This window comes from Serpula lacrymans, assembly GCF_000218685.1.
Source record: "Serpula lacrymans var. lacrymans S7.9 unplaced genomic scaffold SERLAscaffold_2, whole genome shotgun sequence".
Lineage (NCBI taxonomy): Eukaryota > Fungi > Basidiomycota > Agaricomycetes > Boletales > Serpulaceae > Serpula > Serpula lacrymans.
Window position 1 is genome coordinate 767,795 of NW_006763291.1, and position 20,465 is coordinate 788,259.

General features: G+C 49.7%; 11 protein-coding genes across 11 annotated transcripts in view; 7 read left to right on the forward strand and 4 right to left on the reverse strand.

Moving 5' to 3' along the window:
* The window catches only part of SERLADRAFT_412762 (uncharacterized protein), a gene marked incomplete at both ends in the record, with an annotated part of 1,629 nt that extends 1,294 nt beyond the window's left edge, over nucleotides 1–335 (reverse strand). Inside the window, one exon of the mRNA XM_007313331.1 lies at nucleotides 31–335. Within this exon, the coding sequence (XP_007313393.1) occupies nucleotides 31–335 (305 nt within the window). The remainder of the gene's footprint in view (nucleotides 1–30) is intronic.
* A 5,487-nt stretch (nucleotides 336–5,822) lies between these two features.
* On the forward strand, nucleotides 5,823–6,487 carry SERLADRAFT_456529 (uncharacterized protein; the record flags this gene model as incomplete). The annotated part of the gene is made up of 2 exons (XM_007313332.1): nucleotides 5,823–6,273; nucleotides 6,346–6,487. 2 exons carry the CDS (start codon nucleotides 6,092–6,094, stop codon nucleotides 6,440–6,442), a joined length of 279 nt encoding a protein of 92 aa, XP_007313394.1.
* Nucleotides 6,488–8,948: 2,461 nt separating this feature from the next.
* SERLADRAFT_456532 (uncharacterized protein) lies at nucleotides 8,949–9,962 on the forward strand (the record flags this gene model as incomplete). The annotated part of the gene is made up of 2 exons (XM_007313333.1): nucleotides 8,949–9,252; nucleotides 9,321–9,962. One exon carries the CDS (start codon nucleotides 9,345–9,347, stop codon nucleotides 9,672–9,674), a length of 330 nt encoding a protein of 109 aa, XP_007313395.1.
* A 557-nt stretch (nucleotides 9,963–10,519) lies between these two features.
* Nucleotides 10,520–11,097, reverse strand: SERLADRAFT_377605 (uncharacterized protein; the record flags this gene model as incomplete). Its single annotated transcript, XM_007313334.1, has 2 exons — nucleotides 10,520–10,781; nucleotides 10,839–11,097. The coding sequence occupies one exon, from the start codon at nucleotides 10,735–10,737 to the stop codon at nucleotides 10,555–10,557; it is 183 nt and encodes a 60-aa protein (XP_007313396.1).
* A 66-nt stretch (nucleotides 11,098–11,163) lies between these two features.
* Nucleotides 11,164–11,553, forward strand: SERLADRAFT_456534 (uncharacterized protein; the record flags this gene model as incomplete). Its single annotated transcript, XM_007313335.1, has 2 exons — nucleotides 11,164–11,480; nucleotides 11,549–11,553. 2 exons carry the CDS (start codon nucleotides 11,252–11,254, stop codon nucleotides 11,551–11,553), a joined length of 234 nt encoding a protein of 77 aa, XP_007313397.1.
* A 305-nt stretch (nucleotides 11,554–11,858) lies between these two features.
* Nucleotides 11,859–12,035, forward strand: SERLADRAFT_365177 (uncharacterized protein; the record flags this gene model as incomplete). The annotated part of the gene is made up of 1 exon (XM_007313336.1): nucleotides 11,859–12,035. The coding sequence occupies one exon, from the start codon at nucleotides 11,859–11,861 to the stop codon at nucleotides 12,033–12,035; it is 177 nt and encodes a 58-aa protein (XP_007313398.1).
* A 133-nt stretch (nucleotides 12,036–12,168) lies between these two features.
* On the forward strand, nucleotides 12,169–12,656 carry SERLADRAFT_377608 (uncharacterized protein; the record flags this gene model as incomplete). Its single annotated transcript, XM_007313337.1, has 2 exons — nucleotides 12,169–12,473; nucleotides 12,554–12,656. Coding segments are annotated over 2 exons (157 nt in total), but the record flags the coding sequence as incomplete, so codon positions are not given.
* Nucleotides 12,657–13,079: 423 nt separating this feature from the next.
* On the reverse strand, nucleotides 13,080–14,005 carry SERLADRAFT_377610 (uncharacterized protein; the record flags this gene model as incomplete). The annotated part of the gene is made up of 2 exons (XM_007313338.1): nucleotides 13,080–13,501; nucleotides 13,554–14,005. One exon carries the CDS (start codon nucleotides 13,961–13,963, stop codon nucleotides 13,562–13,564), a length of 402 nt encoding a protein of 133 aa, XP_007313400.1.
* A 263-nt stretch (nucleotides 14,006–14,268) lies between these two features.
* SERLADRAFT_456535 (uncharacterized protein) lies at nucleotides 14,269–15,538 on the forward strand (the record flags this gene model as incomplete). Its single annotated transcript, XM_007313339.1, has 2 exons — nucleotides 14,269–14,575; nucleotides 14,888–15,538. A coding segment is annotated over one exon (432 nt), but the record flags the coding sequence as incomplete, so codon positions are not given.
* A 521-nt stretch (nucleotides 15,539–16,059) lies between these two features.
* On the reverse strand, nucleotides 16,060–16,624 carry SERLADRAFT_456540 (uncharacterized protein; the record flags this gene model as incomplete). The annotated part of the gene is made up of 2 exons (XM_007313340.1): nucleotides 16,060–16,154; nucleotides 16,327–16,624. 2 exons carry the CDS (start codon nucleotides 16,517–16,519, stop codon nucleotides 16,060–16,062), a joined length of 288 nt encoding a protein of 95 aa, XP_007313402.1.
* A 1,243-nt stretch (nucleotides 16,625–17,867) lies between these two features.
* On the forward strand, nucleotides 17,868–19,720 carry SERLADRAFT_456541 (uncharacterized protein; the record flags this gene model as incomplete). Its single annotated transcript, XM_007313341.1, has 3 exons — nucleotides 17,868–18,192; nucleotides 18,257–18,347; nucleotides 18,423–19,720. The coding sequence occupies 2 exons, from the start codon at nucleotides 18,330–18,332 to the stop codon at nucleotides 18,717–18,719; spliced, it is 315 nt and encodes a 104-aa protein (XP_007313403.1).
* Between the last annotated feature and the right edge of the window lie 745 nt (nucleotides 19,721–20,465).

The following is a 20,465-nucleotide window of genomic DNA, read 5'->3' on the forward strand; positions in this document are numbered from 1 at the left end:
TCGGTTGAAAACGCCTTTAACGGGTTTCACATTGCCTCATCCCTGCGCTCGATGTGGTCGTCGGGGGAGAGCGGGGGAGGGAAGAAGAGGACGTCGTAGTCGGGGCAGAGGGGCTGCTGCGGGGAGTGACGGCCGGAGTCAGGAGGGAGAGTGCAGAACTCGGGTGCGGGGAGGAGGGGCGAGTCGGGGCGGTGTGGAGAGGGAGAGCGGGAGTGGGTCTGCTCTGAGAGAGCAAAGTCGTACTGATGCTCTATCCATGAATGAATACGTTTGTTTCTGGAATGGGAAGAGTCGGTGAGCAGCTGCGAAAGCAGAATCGCAGCCTCGTCGTCCATTTCGGTCTCCTTTCCTCTTCTCCCATCTTTTATATCTTATATCCCAACGACATCTCAGATCCACCCGTAAGCACAACCCCATTCCCGATATGGCATACCAGATCCACAGATCTCGACACAACCTGCCACTCCCACACTCAAAAACTATTTTCTTCGCTTCACTCACCCCGCGGACCTGCCATCCACCGTCAACCATCCCATCCTTAATCCCTCCCCTGGGACCCTTGAAGCTTGAGTAGATACTTGTGCGTAGTATTAGCATTAGCATTCGCATTAGCGAGCATTGGCATTGGCATTGACATTGACATCGACACTAGCACTAACTCTGGGACTGGGTTACTCGGCACTTGAGATCCCAACACTCGACACTGGCTGCACTCGATACGAGGCCGAGCTGTAGTAGCGCTCCGCGCGCTGACGGGACTCGCACTCGATCGATGCTTCACCGTCTCTCACTATCTTTCAAAAGCCCGGGCTTACCACACCGTGCCATCCATTCTCACCACCGACACCGACACCGAGAGCGCGCGACACGATCGAGTGATACTGTAAACCAGTCAAGTCCGGGTTTGGGCCTTACGAACAGGGTGTGGGTGTGTCAGTGCGAGAATAGCCATGAGCCTGAGGCCGCCACGGTGCGATGACTGTATATGGTATAACAGAGCTTACTTGACTTGTGCGTGATGGGTGGATCATCATAAGTATGGTAAGACCTATCGAAAACTTGATTGCATCGACACAACTTGCTTCAGTCTGGTATGAATAAGCTTCAGTGTTTGAAGCCATCCTCCCGGGGCACCGTCACTTGGATAAACCTCGACGCGGACGCCGGTCGGGTACTCAACATAACGAACATGAGCATGCACTAAGCATCGGCCAATGTCATCGACGATGATGTGCAACCGTAAACTGGGTCCGAATGACGAAAGAAAGCCGGCGTCGCAGTCGGTTCACGTTGAACGCTCGCTGACGAAGATTGGCACTTGCCGGTGGGTGGCAGACATGTCAGACTCGACGGCGAGTGAGTGACGTTGACGAAAGAAAGAAAAAGGAAAAAGTCAATTTCTGATTCATTCCCTCCGACATGGACTCGGATCGCACTCATCCCCATCGACTAGCTATAGCCCGTCTATGTGAGAAAAACACATCCTCGAAGGAGCACTCCCAACCCACTCATCCCCACCCATATTCTACGCCCGCGGCGATTCCAAGAGAGCCGAAATCTAGAGCCTTGCCTTGCACTCAGTTTCTACCCAAGAAACCAAGAAAGCACCCAGAATCCGAATTCGCGTGATTCGAACGAAAAAAAAAACTCAAAAAAAACTCAACTCAACGAAACTCGAAGCTTACTGTAAAGAGATTCCAACCGCTGCCATTCAGATTTCAAAGTTCAATCGTGAACGCGTGAAACGTGGAAAAGGCTGTGTGACGAGAGTGATAGCTGTGACTAGAGTGACCGGGAAGGACGTGAAGCAAAAGAAAAGTGCGAAAGCCACGGACGGCGATCTCGAAAAAGGGGCGTTGTGCCCCCTCTGCGCGCGCGCAAAAGCGAGAGAAAACTTGACAAAGAATCTCAAAGGGCCAGTTCGAAGCATCAAAGTCGACGTCGGGGCCTGCAGGAGTCTCTCAGAGATTCGTCGAGCTTCTGCGCACTCACTGCGCTAGTATGATAGCCGACTCCGAAGTTCTAGCAAAGATCCCAACTGGCAAGCACAGTCCCTCCCCCCCCCCATCTTCGCGCCTCGTGAAGAAATCTTGAAAGTATATCTTGACGTAAATCTTTCAACTTGCATCCCGAGTCTTCTGCAACCTTCAAGTTAAACCGCGAGCCACTTGGGGGATCATGATGGCGGCCCACGGAACGAGGCTAGCCTAACTAGCAGTAGCGCATCCCGAACTGAGCTGCGATCGGAGAATCGCTGGGTCCTGCAGCAAACCTATAGCAACACGCGAATGACACCTTTGGCAGGTTGAGTGTTGAGTAAACATGGAGTGGTCGCGTCTAACGCAGTGTGAGTTGAGTTCGAGCTCATGTGCAAACATTCAACCTGTTTTCTTTTCAATGAAATGGCAAGTGCCGCAAAATAAGGTGACGACAGACCACACTAGTACCTGTATGATATGATTATGTTGCCATCACCTTCAAGTTGCTCCGCCGGACCTTCACCCCCTACAAAATGACCGCACCCACGACGTCGGTGCTGCAACATCCCTGCCTTGTGTCAATGAACGCATGATACACTTATACCAAGGTCCCGAATACAGGTTCGCGGCATGGAGGTTGTGATTTCGGGGGAGAGGTAAGCGTAATGACTGTGGCACATACCGGACTAAACCACTCCCAAAAAGTCCAAGTCCCTTAGTGCAAAAGTCGGCTGCAAGTGGTGACGCAAGTCGCGATCGCCTTTGCATAATATGTCATTCTGAATTTGTAGGGTGAGTTCTTCGAGGGCTTCTCTTGGACTTGCTGCATGCTGCTAAGGACACAGCTGAGGCAAGGGGGGAAAAAATGTTTGCAGTACCCGCTTGCACTGACTTTGAGGCAGCGGTGGTATGGTGTGATTGACGAGGCTCCGCGTCCATCATCATGATCGAACCTTGCAATCATAACTCGAACCCTCTCATTTCATTCAACTTTGCTCCGGCACTCCAGTATTCGCGACAGCCTGTTGCAGATTGGGACGGCGAAAACACTTCCAGCTTCAATACGGCGGTGGGAAATCTCAAGTGGCATCTGCGCTCGAGGCTTTCGTTCTAGTGGACCGGGATGCTGAACCCAAGGGCAAGGGATAAGCCTGATAAGCCGCGTTGACCCTAACTACGCAGCACGAAGTGGGCGCCTGGCCGCCCGGTGCGCATCGCATCGTGGCATCCTCGCCCACTCACTGCTTTAGCTTTTTCTATACTAACGTCACACTGCAGGCCTATGCACGACGTTTTCTCTTCCGGCAAACTCGGTACGACGACGACAGGCCCCAGCGGAGGGACAACGTGCTGAGACTTATGGCGTGCTAACTGACGCAGGCATGCCATGCCATCGAGGGGTTGAGGTAATCCGAGTGGAGTGCGTCGGAGCGTTGCGAGAGTTGACTGTTGGATGATGTCGTCAGCGGCCCATCATCCCATCATGTATTCAGTACTAGTAGAACCATGTCAATGACAGAATCTGGTGGCAGCGGCGCCCTTCAATAAACTTCAATCGGACTCTTCCAGCTTCGAGTTGATGCGCTGATGGCGAGTGATAAGCTCAAGGCGGGCGGGTGCGGTGCAGTGAGATGAAGTGACTACAGTACTAGTAAGTACGTCAGGGTCTTCCATTCCAAACTCGGGGCCGCGACGCGTTAATTAGCAGCGGGAAGGGCTGGGGGGGAGAGTTCATTTGCGGGTGGGTTAGTAGCGGTTGTCGATAAGGCAATCGTGAAATCTGGGGTGGTTGAGCTATCAGTTAATGGTTATAAGTGAATAGACTCGGACTAAAACTAAGGCTGATGCTAGGAACGAGGTGGAGGTGGATGGGATAGTAGTCATATAGCATATAGCGGGGAACGGACTGAACCTGAACCTGAACCTAGAGTGCGGTTGGGGCGGGGTATACTTACTATAGGGTTATGTCAGGCAGCAGGAAGGAACGTCAGAGGAATGCAGTATATTGTGAAGTGACTGACCGTAGACACCATATCACAAAACTGCGTCATGAGTCGCATCAGTTGGCATCACGCAGATATTTCAGCATACAGATCAGAACTACCAGCCTGAAGAACCAGCCGCTGCTAGCGCGTCAACACACTGGTCGGCATCATGCTATATCATGTCGTATTCATGAACGAAAGGGTGACGAGAAACTTCAAGTCGAAGTTTTGCTTTGACAAAGTAGAACGCGATCCATATCAGGCTTAGCCTTGCGCTCGTCCTTCAAGCTTCAATTTGAAGTTGAAAGTTCACGGCCGACCATTTCAGAGCTTCAAGCACTTCATTTTATCGTATGATGGCACCGCAGAAGCGTGTTATAGTGGGTTAATGAAGCTATTCCTATTCTTGTGCTTGTGGGCGGTGGTGTAGAAGCGTGAGGTGGGTATGGAAGGACAATTGGTTTGGTCGATCCTGACAAGTACTAGGATCGTGATGCTACTTGTGTGGCATGAGAGACTTGAAGGGCCGTCGGATTTTGCCGGGGTTTCGTAGGCTGAACTTGAAGTTTGTCGCGGTAACTCATCATGGTATCAGTATCACCACCATCGTAACTTGATCAGCGCTCAGAGCCTACGACATCCAACGCTCTGTGTGTCATATTCGAAACATCCATCAAGAGCTGCCTCGTTGGATCTACTCAGCAAGGACTCGTCGTCAAGGCCCCAGTGTAGCGCGTCTATCAAGTTTGCGAGTGCTTCGTAAGAATGGACCGTTTTAGCTCACACTGTGGACTCTCACGTTGGATATTGGATATGCAGGTCGTTATTGTCATTAACTCATCATAGCTGCGGGGCTGACACTGTTCTTCCGTCTATCGATCATACACACGATCCCCAAACTCCAATTTCAAAGGTCTCAGTCAGAACTACTTGATATTCTGTTCCGCAGGGAACTCTAGTATCAGCCTATGCGTTGAAAAGCACCCGTTGGTGAAGGTTTCGATGGGCTGAGTGGGAAAACGGGTTCGTGGCTTAGGATATATCGGATCTCCTCGATTGCTGATTACAGACTTGACATTTGGTATTAGAATTTGGATTTGCATGCTGCGGGTCCCAGTTGTACTCGAGTATGGTTCATCCGTCTCGTATTGCCAAAAGTGAGGTACGTACATACATAACCAATATGTCCATTTTCCAAATCGGCATCCACTCTTCATGGTCGCCGAGTCGCCGTACGGATGCAGTGACAGTCTTCAGTCAACCAGATCGGAGGGCGAGGGCTGGAGACTATGGGATGGACGACGTTGTCGACATGTGATCTCCGGATGTTTGCCTTGCTTTGCACACAAGCAAGGGGACACTCTGAGCTGACTTGTCGCCGATAATTGATTCGCCTTTGGTCCCCCCTCCCCAAGATTTCCCCCTGAAATTCAGCGTGCAGAGTGCAGAAATGAAAATGGTCTATTTCCGGCGATTCATGGAGCAGCAAGCCATCGCCCCCTATCGCAAATTTGTTCCTTGAACCTTGAACGTCGAGAGATACTTCCGGCGGACGGCTGTACTCGAGGACCACTTCAATGACAAGTGCTATTTGCAAATGCTCGGCATTTGCTTCCACGGAACACACTGCCTTTGGTTCGGCGGGGGCATATATACTGCCACGTATACTTACTAGGTCCTTTTGAAATTCGATGGTCGGGATTGAGAGGATAATGATTTCAGGCTTGAGTTGGTGATGAATCGCTCGCTCAGTTTTCAATGGCAGAACTCAATATCGACTTCTGTGTAAGCCGGATTGGAAACGAATTCATTTCTATAAGTAACTCTGACCTTCGATGAAATGAAGGACTTGTGATTGAAATATCAGTTGTCTCTCCCCTATCATCGACCCTCACCCTAAAACTTGCGTCAGTTTGATATATATGACAAGGCCCTTGAGCTACTTCCAGCCTTGTCTGCACCCGTGCACACATAAATTCATGTTCCCAAGACCATTTAGCGGCAAGCTAGTGGTGGGGTTGCGCCCTTTTTCCCGATAAAGTCAATTGCGATCTTTGACTGCAGGATCGAGTTGATCGAGGTCGAGGGTCCGATTTGCTGGTCGCTGTGCCGAGGGTGTGAGTGAGCATGCCGAGCTCGATCGCGATAGGGTCCCGTGGGTGGGAGAACATGCGTGTCCGGTCTTCTAGAAGGATGGGCAACAGGGACTGGCCTCGAGGCTCGCGTTGCGTCGTTGGAGACGATGATAGAGGTAGTACATGCAATATTGGACCCATATCATCATCTGTCCCTACCGAGTGCTTCTTCGGGTATGTCTCTATCTTGCCCACACAGGCGAACAGCAATACTACTGCTTATGTCTGATACTGAATCAACGTCAGATGCAGTACATACCCCCTCGCGCTTCCAGTTATCTCCAAGGTTCTTTCGTCTACACAAGGGAATATGTCGTCGAATATCTGTGTCATGATCCGTTAGTCCATTCTGAAGAACGACGTCGAACTTGTCACCCTCTTTTTCCGTGGTGATTTGATCCTTTGTTTAATGGTTTATACCGTAAGTTGTCCTCTCCGCCGTTGCTTCCTTCCAATTAACGTCGCCAACGAATGGCAATGCAAGGATATGAGATTTAGGGAGGGAAACACCCTTGCCGAAGTCTTCTCGACGAGTCTCGACCTCTCCACCACTTGTCTCACTGTATTTTATTTAGAAAAGCCATCAAATCAGACATAGAGAGGTGTCATTAAGGAACTTGGCTCTATCGGTCCCTCATCTTCTCTTTATTTTTTCCACTTTCCTTCACGGTGGCAGCAGGCACGTCTAGAACGGCCCCCGCTAAGCGTGCCAGTGCCTTCGCGGGAAGAGCTCAAGCTAGCTCAAGTCGTCACTTCTGCCCTATTTTTTTATTTTATTTTATTTTTCATATTTTCATGCCGGCTCAGCCCTGGCCCGTGCACCGGTATGTTGAACTCGAACTGCGGTTTCAAAACGCTGTCTCAAAAGTACGCGTGGTGCTGTCCACGCTAGAAGGGCTGAGGACAATGGATTGTTGATAAAAACGCCAAATGCGACGTTGTTGACTTTCAAGTCTGTACTGCCAACCGGTATCATGTCGGATCCGGAGGAACACAGCTCACCCAACAAAGCAGAGTCGACTATCTGTACTATCTCATACCCGGAAGCAAATCACCAAGCCACACCTGTCACACATCCACATCCCTGTCGGTATTCGCGTTAGACTTCTGATGTGGGGCTCATATCTGGACCTTGTCTCGAATTTTGCCAAAGTTGAAGGAGATGGACGATGCAGGGCTGGATATAGGAAGGTGCGTCGTTGGCTGCTTCGTATGTCAGCCAGCTGAGTGTAGGTGACTTTCCGACCTACGGAGATGAAATCAGTCTTCTGGAACTTGAAGCTTGAAGTTCCGAATGTCATGTCATTCGACATGCTTACTGTAAGACCCGTTATCAGAGGTTGTTCCCTTCGTTCGGTCACCGCTGCGATGTCGCCATCGTACAGCGTCATTAACACACTTCAGTGCCTAACGGTGAAGTTGACTGTCCGAGTGCTGGTCGTATGCCACGTCCAACATTGTGGGTTATGATATTTCCTCATCCCTGCGATACAGCGCCATCCAACCTTCATCGATGTTTCATCTCCGTTTTCGAGGCACATTCACTGTAGACGCCGGTCGTAACGAATATACCTTGTTTAACGCGCCGCTCAGCTAACGATCTCGGTATGGGTTGCCCACTTGTACTCCGAATGTCCAGCAGCTCGAGCCACACTAAATGGAAGAATTCTACTGAGACACTGATCTCCGTCCTTTGATCTGCAAAATAAATGCAAGGTACCTCGGATCCGGTTGACGGGTGCGATCACGATCATCGTACTATCCTTAAGGTAATCACATCAACATTCATTATGCCCCCCCATACCTACAGTTTCAAACCTTGCTCACATGTCTTGCAAAAGCAGAAAAGAATGGCTGGTCTGAATCATTTCAACATGCCATGATCAACTTGAGGAATGGCTTAGAAGGTGAAAGGAGTTCCAAATGATCGATGCCGAATGCTGTAAGTCTTGACCCACAGAGTAAAGCCCTTTTGTTCGACGACAGCGTGAGGGTTTGGAATATCCAAATAGATTACTGGAGCTGACATGCCACGTCCTGGCAGTCACCATATGACTGCACTAATGCTTTTTTGTTTGGTAGTGAAATGTATTCTCGTTGTGGCTTACCAGACACTCTCGTCACTCTCTGCTCTTCTTGATCTGGTGCGACGATGTTCCACATGCTCCCTCTATGCCAGCATTTCGAACTGTTCCAATGTCCGACGTCCGGTGTACTGCATCAAACGTTACAGCAAGGCCAACCTGGTGGTTTAACATCAGACCAGCGTTGGAGCTGTCTATCTTTCTGGGCGATTCCATTCAGGCTGAAGGTCACTGAGCGGAAGATCATTAAACAGGTATGTCCCCTCACCTCTTTCTCACCTTTGACATGTCTTCTCGTCTGATCTCCCATTCTTCCTACGAGGGCCCATCTCACTCTAGAAGGTACGATCGCTGCGAATATGGTTTTACGACGTGTCAATGCTCTTCCATGGACCAAGAAGCATTACAACATCCGGCATCTCTGGTTAGTTCAAGGCTAAACATCATCCAAATCCACACTTTACTATTGTCTTCGAAGTTCGAACGTCCTCTCTGCGCTCTTTAATCCTCTGCTTCTCTTCAATAACCGTCAATATCAATGCTTTAGCACACCGGTTTATGAACTTCTTACTGTCCAAAGCTTATCCTCAGCGTCATAAAGTATAAGTGCCAGCATCTTCTCAAAGGTTCTTTGACGTTGCACTCATCATGCGCTCTTTCTATATATGTAGACACTCTTTTGTTTCCCGTTTAGTCAACATCAAAGAGTCGAAGGCACATCGAGCGTCTGTCTCGTCATCCTTTCAATATACAACGATCATGAATTCATATGGTTGAACTCGGGAACTTATCGTCATCACTTCTATTGACACACACCCAGCTTTTCTTGGTTCATAGATCAAATGAAGAGGCGCTCTGCTTCCTCATTGTGGCTGATATGTAATCTGTACGTTCTCTCCAGTCTTTCTCTCGTGACTTGGTGTATACTCCAGAGCAGAGTCAGGATCCCCTTCGTTTTGCGGCGTTTGGTCAACGACGGAGATAGACCTCCTCAGCGTGATCATCGATCCTCTCCCGTTCAGGTTCCGCCGCCACTGCTCCGCCCCGCTCTCTAACCCATGTCGTAAGGGTGAGCAAATCCTTTAAGTTAAGTTATGACAAAGGTCTCGTGACGATGCATGACGGCTTCATTTACAGCAGGGTAGATGGCGTCTATCCATCATGGAAATCAGCGCGTCCCCTCCTGACGGAACCGGAACACCTCTCCGGTTACTGCTTAAATCTACACACCTCCACGGGTGCCTCGAGAGAGCCGCTCGTCTTTCGCGGGCCGGTGTTGAATGTCCCTTTCAAGCAGGTTCAAGGAGCTTGCAAGGTCACGGTGGTGGTCCCCCTCCACTCGTGATCAAGCTCTGTTTTCCTTGCACGGCGAACTTGAAGTCGTTCACCTCGGGGGTGGAGACGATAATAGATAACCTAGATGACAGGTGGGACGGATGGCAAAGGAGATTGCCAGCTGTGAACAGGGACGCGGTGAAGCGAACCTACTGACTGATGCGGTCGCATCCCGAGCACGCTATCCACACTGACTTTTTTTTTCTTCCTTCTTCTTTTCTCGCTGACATATCTTCTCAGGCGACTGTCTATGGCTCATACGGCATCCTACCTGTCTACTACGCCACACAGCTTTTCTTGACCGCGGACCGTTCGAAGTTTGCTCGCTAGTATTTTGACCGGGAGGGTGCGTCCGTTCTACCATACTCAGGCTGGAGTGTGGAGAATGAGGGATGAGGGCTCTGCCGGGACCGTCTGCGCCGCTTAATCGTGTTTCGCTGAGTGAAAAGAGGTGCTAGAACCCATATTACAACCAGTTCCATGATTCCCTGTGAGAACTTTTTCCGATGGCGGGCACCAAAATCCGGGGAACAAAACTTGAAAGACTTGCATCAGACCCGCATCCAGACTGGATCGGTTTTCTTCGCCTTTCTGATCAGAGATTGTCAGTTATTTCGAAGGTGCGTTAGTGGGTGATATCAATTGTTCTTCGTTCTTCTCATGATGGAGACGCACCCACATCTGCTGGCTGTGCTCGTTTCTGACCTTCGTTAACGTTGAAGAACTTGACACTTGGAGCCTTTCACGGCACGCTGTGCGCTCTCCCGGCGTCGATCCTGGATGGGTGAGCTAAGTGATGCTGGTAATATGTACTACTTTTCTTCTTCTTCTTCTCACACATCTGTCTACCTGGCTTGCATAACGGTTGTCAAAACTCTTGATCTAGAGGTCAAATTTGCAAACAAAAACATAAATGGGCAAGGCTCAGGATCGCGAGGCGGGAGTTGCCTTGAGTTGCCCCGAATATACGACAGTACGTGACAATGACGACGGTTTAGATGCGGATGAATGATGATGGCAAGCAACATGCAACCCTTCAGTGACAGTGTTTCCCTCCCGTTACACCCGTTATCGGTAGACGCATAAACGCTTTTGATTTTTCTTCTAGGGCATCCGACCCTTCGTATCGCACACGACCGCATTCCCATCGTCTGCGCTGTTGACTGGGCAAAATTAAAGAAATTGACTGTACAGAAACGAGTCGTTGACAGATGGTCATCATGAAAATGAAAAAAAAGTTAACTGAAACGAGTTATATTATCGGTATGTAGTTCACCCGAATCTAATGAAGATAAAAGTGGATTGACAGAGAGGACAAAGGCACCGTGCGTGTTAGGTATGTGTATGTATGTATGTGTTGGACAAAGGTACTGGGCGGACGTCCCCGTTCTCAAGACGACAGCGGAACCAACCGCGGGCGATGGCATTCATAACTCCATTGTGTGCTTCACTGCGCGCGCGCGCGCCCACAACCTATCACCGTAGATAATCTCCTTGACTTTCTTAACTACGTAGTCTCGGTCACTCAAGAAATAGCAAGTCACCACTACCGCAGCGTGTCACTACTTATCAGGGTGCCATGGCCCACGCTAATTTCAAAAGAGTGACGTTAACCACGGAGGGTCGAACATGGTATTGTGGATTTGAATTTTGAAATAAACTAAGCATTGTCGTAGTCTGGAAGTTATCAGAACTTTTACATATGCAAACCAGAATAGTCACAACAGCTCTTGATGGTCTCGAAGCAGCCTGAGATAAAATGGGCTTTTCGTCTCACCCCATGGCGCTGTTGGGGTCTAATTCTCCCTAAAGCCCGAGGATCTGTTGTGATCAAAAGCGTTGACGCCTTTGTACCGTTCAGAGGAATAAATCGTCGCGGGAGTGGTTCTTCCGGGCGTCCTGGGTGGTTCCCCCCCAGTTCTCAACGGGTTCTCAGCGCTACGAACAAGGTTCGGAGACCTCGTGCTCCCGAGTCCAGCAGGGCCCCCTTTCTACGACTGCAAGCCTAGTTTCGGAATCTGTAATCAGAGTTTAGATGGATGATCGATAATTCGTAAAAATATAAATATAAAAAAGTATTTGAAAAAAAGAAAAAAGGGAAAGACGGTGATCAACGAGTTTCGAAGCGTTGCTGCCTTGCGTTCTTTTTCGAAAGAGAAGGGTGGGAGGAATGGCGTGGTGCGCCACAGCACCCATAAGATGATACAGAATTCGGTGAACGATGTCCTTCAAGGTTGATATAGGAAGCAGCTCTCCTGTTCGGAGCGAGTAGACCTGTGAAATCTTGCAAAGACTTGCAATTGGAATGTATGCATGCACATGACCCCAGAAGCGACAGCAATGGCTGTGAGATCGGGGAGAAAGAGCGCCGTAGATGGTGCTCCTATTCTTCCTGAGATAAAAACCAGTATTTTTCTCGAAAAGTCGGTGAAACGACGATGTAGTAGCAAGTCCTCAAGTAGCCCACCGGGGTTGTGCGGTGAATGCGTATTTGCGCTGATAACGCATCAGGGGTAGATTTAGGCTAGGCGGTGACTTGTACGGTGACTTTCGTCGTCAGTACAGGCTTGTCTTGGCGCTGCATCGAATGGGCATACACAATATAGTTTCCAGAAGGTCCTGATTCAATTTCCAGAACGTTTCTGGACGGAAAAGCAGATTGTTCGTGTAGAACTCCTCAAGGCGAGAAGCTCAGAGGTCCACGAACGATTCGTGCATGCATGCAAGCTTCGGGCTTAGGTTTCGAGCTTTGCAACGGTGTGCGGCGTCGCGTCCACTGGATGTGAACGATGGGCCCGCGCACATCCGCGGTCCATCTCGCATCATAGATCGTTCAGATCGTAGGAGGGAGGATTAGAGAATGCTCACCGGGAAGGAAGTGGGGACTCTGATGCGGTGTGGACGGGTGGTTTCCGGTGGAAGATGTATCTGGGAGTACAGCTGTGCACCGCACGTGTAAGTGAAGGCTAATAATTGGGCTACCCAATTAACCATTTTGATTGCACCGTCGTCTGACCGTTTATTGATATCAAAAGGTTCCCCGCATTGATGAGTAGATTGGCAAGCCCTGCTCAACTGGGAAAAGTTCGGACGATAGATAGCATATGACGATGGTGGATTAGATTTCATCTCGCTCGCTTTCAATGGAGATGGAGCTCGATCAGAAGGACGGTCGGGGCTACAAGACAGCATGGATGTGGTCCTGCGACGTTAGACGCCATGTGCTCGGGAGAAAGCGGATATGGACTTGCCTCTCAGGTTGGACGTGCAATGTAACGCGGGAATTGCAGCGAAAAAAGAGGTTTTTAAGATAAAAAGTTCTGGCTGTCTCGTTCCCGCTGATCAGGACAGGGACAGAGAAGTATTTGGAAAGATAGGCAGGGGCTGGAGCGGATAGGAGAAAAGGAAGGAGGACAAGGATGGGTACGAAAAGAGCAAGTGACCGAAGCGGCATTCGAGTTTGGTTCCGCACTCAGCTGACAGACATAGCTAACGTTCAACGGCACGCCCATTCACCACTCAACCCTTTACCACCATATCGTCGCTTTCATCACCCACCATGCTGCAATCGATCTATGTTCCCAGATATAACATCAGATATCACCAGTCCCTCGTGTGCTCTACGTTATCTTTTTTCAATGAGTCATTCCCCAAACGTCTTTTCTCTCTGCCTCGTCTCAGTCTGTCCTTCACCACCAACACCCCACCAGAGTGACCACTGTTTTTTGCTTTTTTTCTTTCTGATAATGAGAACGAAAATGAGCGTGAGTTGACCCTTTTTTTCTTCGGTTGCTGTGAAACTACCCCGACAGTCCAACCACACCCGCAAATCTGCCACAAACTCTCGCCAGATCTCACTCAAGAAGACCAAGTTACTCCAAATAAAACACAATTCATTTCCTTTACATCAGATATGATATACTCCGTGGTGGTTACGCATACAAATGGATGAGTGGGGTATAAAAGTACATGTTGAAAAAAAGCTACAGTTGAACTCAGGTGAGCAGACTCCGTGGAATCAAGAACAGAACTTACTCCCTGGCTTATGAAAACACATCATGCGAACTTGAGCGCAACAAATCATTCAAGGTTCTCACTACCGATCCAGCGCCCTCTTGCACCCTCTCCCTGTCTTCCTCTTTCACCTTGGGCAGCGAATGATTGAACCGATCTGGATGCCACTTTCTGAGGCTATCCTTAATCCTATCCTTCGTTGACTTATCACTAGGGTGCAACGGCGACAGCATATATGCGTTAATCGCAGGAGTTGTCAAATCATCTGGACCCTTTGGTCTCTTAAACATTGGCCAGGGAAAGTCTTCCCAGAGAATGGTGCTTAAACTCTGAATCTTGTCCCACTGCGCCTTGTGCAACTCGAAGAGCTTGATAACCTCCTGCTTGCTCATGATCTTGCCCGCTTTCGCCAGTCTTTCTTGCTCTTGCATAGCTAGCCTAGCTTGTTCTTGGCGGAACTGTTCTTCCCGCTGCTGGGCTTGCTCAGCCTGACGACGACGGAACTCTGCCTCAGGCGAAACACCTGCATTAGGCGCATATGCATTGGCGGTAGGCTTTGGAGTCCCTGACGTTGGCTTAGTTCCAGAAGGGATCCCAGTACTAGGCTTGCTTGGGGTTGAGGCCTGGGTACTTGTCGTTGAACTCGGTCGGGTGGACGCAGAAGACCACCCCGTACTGGCATTACTACGACTAGAGCCAGAACTGCTGCGATCTGCTGGGGGGCTTGTAGAAGGTGTGGCTCGATCATTGCGATTGGGTATTGACCCGGGTCCACTTGGGGATGGCGTAGGCTGCGTTGTCGATCCTGGGCGAGGACTATCTGAAGATTTCCGTTCTCCTCCGGCACGTTGGCGACGAATCTCTTCTTCGCGTTTACGAAATTCTTCTTGTTGTCTGAACTGTTTCTCCTCCTCCCAGCGTTTGGCCTCTGCCTCCCGGCGATTCAGTTCCTCCTCCCGTCGCTTTACTTCTTCCTCCCGACGCTTTACTTCTTCTTCCTTTATCCGTGCAGCTTCCTCCTTACGCCTTGCCTCCTCTTCTTTCACCCTAGCCTCTTCCTCTTTCCGTCTTGCTTCCTCCTCCTTTCGCTTCGCCTCTTCTTCCTTTCGCGTAGCTTCTTCCTCCTTCAATCTCGCCTCTCGCTCCTTCCTCTTAGCCTCCTGTTCTTTCCGTGAAATCTCTTCTGCCATTCGCCGTCGTCTGGCCTCTTCCTCCTGCCTCGCTGTTTCCTGTCTGGCTTCCGCCTCTTGTCGCTCTCTCTCTTCTCTCTCCAATTGCTCCCTTTCTTCTCTCTCCAATTGCTCCCTTTCTTCTTTCTCCAATTGATCTCTTTCTTCTTTCTCGCGTTGCGCCCTTTCTTCCCTCTGACGTCTTGCTTCCGCCTCCCGCCTTACCTTCTCTTTCTCAGCCTTGCGTCTTGCCGCTTTGTTTTTTATCTCTTCGTGTTTGGTCCATTCCTCTTCTGCCACACGTCGCTCCTCCTTCTCTTTCTCTACGGCCTCGCGTGCACGTTGCTCCTCCTCCTCCTTGCGTTTAGCTTCCAGCAAGCGATGTGCCTCTCTCTCTTTCTCTATGGCCTCGCGCGCACGTCGCTCTTCCTCTTCCTGCAAACGTTGCGCCTCCTCTTCCCTACGTCTGACTTCTTGCAAACGCCGTACCTCCTCTGCATTACGTCTGGCTTCTTGCGCCTCCTCTTCCCTACGTTTGGCTTCTTGCGTGCGCCATGCCTCGTCTGCCTTGCGTCTGGCTTCTTGTGCACGCCTTTCCTCCTCCTCTTGGTGCCTTTCCTCCTCCTCCCTACGCCTTGCATCCTCTTCCTTGCGTCTTGCATCCTCTTCGCTACGCCTTGCATCCTCCTCTTTCCGCCTTTCCGTCACTTCCAAGTATTTCAACTCCTTTTCACGCTGCTTTCTCAGATACTCTTTACCACGCATCCTTTCCTGCTCATCTAGGTCATCATCTAGCCACTCGTCCAGTTCATCCGCAGACTCTGCTTCTGGTTCCTCCCTATGAGTATGAACAGGATATCCTGCATAAATTGGGCTTTCCTGTTGGACATACGCGGGGCGAATATCTTGCGATGATAAACGTCCTCGAAGGTTGGAAGACTGCCAGCTGCGTGGAACATCGTCTGGAGTTCGAGGTGACCGTGAATACCCTTCGTATCGACTTTCATTCGGTGATCGCGACGGGATCGGCCATCCACCGGGGCTCGGCTGAGGCATACGGCTTCCTTCGTCGATAGAAGAGGTTTTCCTAGTGATGATAGGCCTGCTGGCTGATGCAGGAGGTTGGAATGAGCGTGGACCATCAACAGAACGTGGATATGCAGATGGTGCGATGGACACAGGACTTGATGATACTGACGTGGGACTCGCGTAGCGTTCTTCAACGCGATGACTACCGCCGATGGAGGCGCTACGAGGCTCGATAGTAGGATAGACCTGTTTTTCTTTCCCCCGTGCTTTGCTCATCCCGTCCCACTCCTGATCGGCTTGCACACCAGCTCTTTCCCTCTCGTTACGCGTCATGATATCGAACGGATCGTTGTTACGCTCAAGAACGGTGGGAGGCAGAGGAGGTCGAAATGAAGTGGTGGACGTGGTACTTGCGGTACTACCTCTACGAGCCAAAGTGAAAGTACGAGACATGGCGGCATCTTGCTCGGGCGTGATAGTGGGTTTCCAAATCTCAGGTATACCAGGCCTAGAGTGCATACTGCTACTTATGCTGCTGCTAATGCTGGTCTTGTGTCGAAGACTTGCCCTCCTATCTGGCATATCAAGAGGCGGACGTGACGGTTTGGTCATATCTTCAGGCTCATCTACAAAAGGAGACATCTTAGGCCGGTCTAGGAGTCCCCCGCTCGTTTCCAAGATGGAAGGAGCTCTGTAAGAACCCATTCCTACTCCACTGATGGACCCAGCACGACTTTTCGTTCGGTCGCGCCTTCCAGTTCCATAAGGGTCTTCACTCTGTCGATCCATCCGATCAGCAAAGTAACTGCTTTCACGTTCAGACTCCTTGACCTCCTTCGGAGTCCAGAAGAGACCGTCTGATTTCCGATCAGTGGTAGAAGTTTCAGGACTCTCCGTTCGAGGGGGTTGAGCAGGTTGAGCAGGTTGCTGTGGCTTAGCCTGTTTCCGTTCTTTCTCTATCCCGTCCAGAATCGCCTGCTGTTCCTTCTCCATTTCCTTTGACCATGTTGTATCTACCTGCTGGCCAGCACCCCAGCGACGTTCTTGCCTCTCCTGTTGGAGGGCACTTTGGAACTGGCTTTCCGCAAGGTTACGGATATTATCCATCGTTTCATGGTGCTCCTTGCTTATATTCTCGCGCTCTTCTTCGCTTACGACAGCGTGCGCCAGCCTGTCCCGCATACGCTTCCTAGCATCATCGACCATTGAACTGAAGCTTTTTGTGATCTCATCTCTGAGATTGAGCTTCCATTGTTCATCAGGCTCAAGGTCGAGATTGTCTGCTGGAGACATGGAGGCAATCGGGTTGGACATCAAGGTCACCATCAGTCGGGTGAGGAATCAAACTGAGGCCGAGGAGGGGTAGATGTACGGAGATTTGGAGGGTTAGGAAGAGTGTTGGTACAAAGACACAGCAATCAGTGTCTGGTGAGTATGAAGAGCGAATAGATGGGAGAAAGAGAGTGAAATACAGTCGGGCGTTAGGACCTCGCCGTCAGAAGACCGTTGAGTTAGAGGGCAGGCGACAAGTCTGGGTATAATCATGCCTCATGTTTAGTACACGCGTCCAATGATTCCGTTATGATTATTAAATAAAGAGACTGGGCTTACGCAGTGTTTAGCCTACAAGCAGCATTCAATGTCTTCTATGTACGGGGCCAACGACGGTCGTTGCACCACGGAGATGGTAGAAGGACAAAAGCGAGGCAAACCCGCTAAGTGGCAGACATGTGCTGATGGGGGAATTTACAGGAACTGCGAATTCCGGCAACGGAACCGTGATAGCACCAACGACCCCCACATTTAATAAACCTCACTTTTTACTGTATCCTTCACTGTCTGGACTTGCAGAGATCTCGCCATTTGTTTTAACTGGATTCAGCTGCAAAGTGAAAAAAACATACCCAGGCTTGAGTTTGCACCCTTTGACCTTGTCACATGAGCCCACGCCTTTCCGTCTTACGCAAGACCGCCTTGGACGAATCAGACAACACCTCGTTGCATGTAACTGTGATGGCCGACACGGACTCGGAGGGAAAACTTAATTGCTGCGGTTGTCTTGCGGTCTGGATGATGAATGTTTGTCGAGGAATGGAACCAACCTCGTACTGGCCCGGGAAATTCTAGTTTGCCGTCCAGACACGAGTCTCCTCCCATCATCCATCATCCAGTCCTTTTTCTGATAGTGTTTTCCTTCTCCTTCCAGGTTGAGGCGATAAGAAATATCGTTTCTATCGTGTAGGTACTAATGAACCGTAAATCGGAGCACTTCGACCATCCCCCCCTACTTCCCATCTGACTCTTATCTCTCCACCGTGGTCGTGTCTGGGTATAAGTACAATATATCTATTGCATACCCGCCTATCGTTACCTTGATTATTCAAAATGGCAGTATGGCAGCGGTTGATTCATGACGAAGTTGGCGTCATATAGGACTGTAATCAACTTCTCCCGCAAAAAAGGTTCGTCTCCCTTAAGTTTAATTGCTACTTTTTATGTTGTTGATTCTTCGAATTCGGTCCTTAGTCGCGTCACTGTTTTAAACGTGAACTTTCCAGCATGTACTAAACGAACGTCAGGCCAGGGACGTGATGGCAGCATGCCTGGCCATTTTTCCGTAAGTCTCCTTTGTGTGAGCTACCACTACCACAAATGTTCGTAAAGTATCCTACTCATCAGGTTTAGTCTCTAGACGATATCACTTCGCACCTTCATCTCCGTGCATCCACTCTTCACCGTTCATCATCACCTCTTGATACTCGCCGACATATGTGCGCCTCAACTTCATGTCCGTTCTCGTTCTGCTTTATCACCGCCTGGGCCCGGTGGATCCTGGTGTTCTCGAAGCTTGACGTTAATACGATTCGTGTGGTACGTTAAACTCTGTTATTTCTGTTGTTTACGCTCAAAAGCGCAATACATATACGACAAAACAAACAAGGACACCTTGACAGCACTGTTGGACTGCCTTCTACCAACCTGTAGATGAGTCTGCATAACGGCTATCGGCGTCGCGAGGGCACAAACATGTGTTTCCGTCGAAAATCTCTTCCTTTTCCGTTGTCCTGGTGACATCTGGCTATCGTGGTCGTCAATTGCATTCTGCGTCGTCATTCGATCGTCACGTCACCATCGTGGATCCGTTACCTATGAAGAAGATTCAGATTGTCCTGGTCATTTATGAATGTAAGGGTCTTCACGACTGGAGATAACGCTCTTTCTATTGGAGATGGTCGGTGTTACTCGTGTACGTGGTCTTCGTCGATCTCTACTCGAAAAAAAAATATAATTCCCACTGGTCGTGGAAGTATGTGCGATGTATCTTTTTCTTCCTCGAGTGCTGTGACAGTGAGTTGTTACTTGGATCCACGACATAGCAACTGCTAAACTCCAGCATTAGGGAAAACGATCAAGAGCACAGTCGACACTGCGACTACACAGGAATAAGATGGGAGGTAAGCGCTGCTATGAAGCAGGGTGATAACGCCGCCAATCGGTTTCATCCATTGAAACGTGAACAGCAATCCTGTCCCTACACTCTCGTTACGATGCATTACGCCCAACAGCTTTCCCACTTTCATTTGGGTTATCTTGTTCCTGTTCCCTCCGAGTTCTCGCGGCGCAGTCTTGAACTACGAGAGAATATAGTCACCTTTGGGCATCCCTTTGGACTTTCGTTCACATGAAGCTGTTTAATCTCCAAAAAGATGTGGGATAATTCGGGGCGCGAGAGTTTTGGGCTCCTGTATGAACTCTGTACGGCGTTCCTCTGATGCAGGAACTTTCAAGAAGAAACTCGGACCTCCTCCTCAGTCAAGTGAACGTGTATTGATTCCGAGTTGAAAGATACAGCATGCTTCGAAGCTCCTCGGCGCTCGGATTGTCGCTCTTCAGACCTCTGATAACGATAGAAGTGGGACATAGCAGGCATGTTGGCTCATGGGTGGCATATGTATTGGCAGTTTGTACCTCGCAGATCATTTGAGAGTTCTTTTCCTTGGCCTTGTGAGTATCATGCAGTGTCGGTGAATTATCTCACAGACGACAGTGGCGATACCGTATTTTCATCTCGCCTGCCTTTTCGCGCCTCGAGGAAGCCTCGAGGCAGGTCACGTGACCCTAAAAATGCCGGTTTTGATCACTCGTTCCGACTTTGGCTGCAGAAATATTGCAAGTCGAGTTCATGTTTTTGTTATCACCGTTCGCTTATTCTGATCGTTTTTCCAGGTTTTTGTCACGGACGCTCTTTGAAAATGCTTTGTTTTTTGGTCTCGCAGGTGGAAGAGTCTAAGAAAAGAACCTGGTTTAGAAGAGAACAAAAAGGATCCTGATGTCCCCGGATTAGACATCCCTATCAAGGACCGATCATGCACCTGATAACGTGTTTTGGGAATCGCCTCAACACGCGACAAGAGATGCACGAGTCACCTTTCTAACCGCTATTTGACCCTCATCCCTTGCTTTCCGCAAATTCCGATACTCTTAGTGGCGTCATCATATCATCCCCTTCACCATCGAGAGAAAAAAAAACAAGCAAAAACTACACTATGTCTTATGGCCGTCGTGCGCCTGCAAAGGCGGTCCCTACTCCCGTGGAAACGCCGTCTGCCAAGGTGAGGAAGGAATGGAAGAATTTTCTCTCATCGTGGTATGAACCCGAGAAGAAAAAATTGGAGGAAGAGCTGCAGAAGGAGCTCACGACCAAGTTCAAGAAGGTCAAAACTCAGGCTCAGCG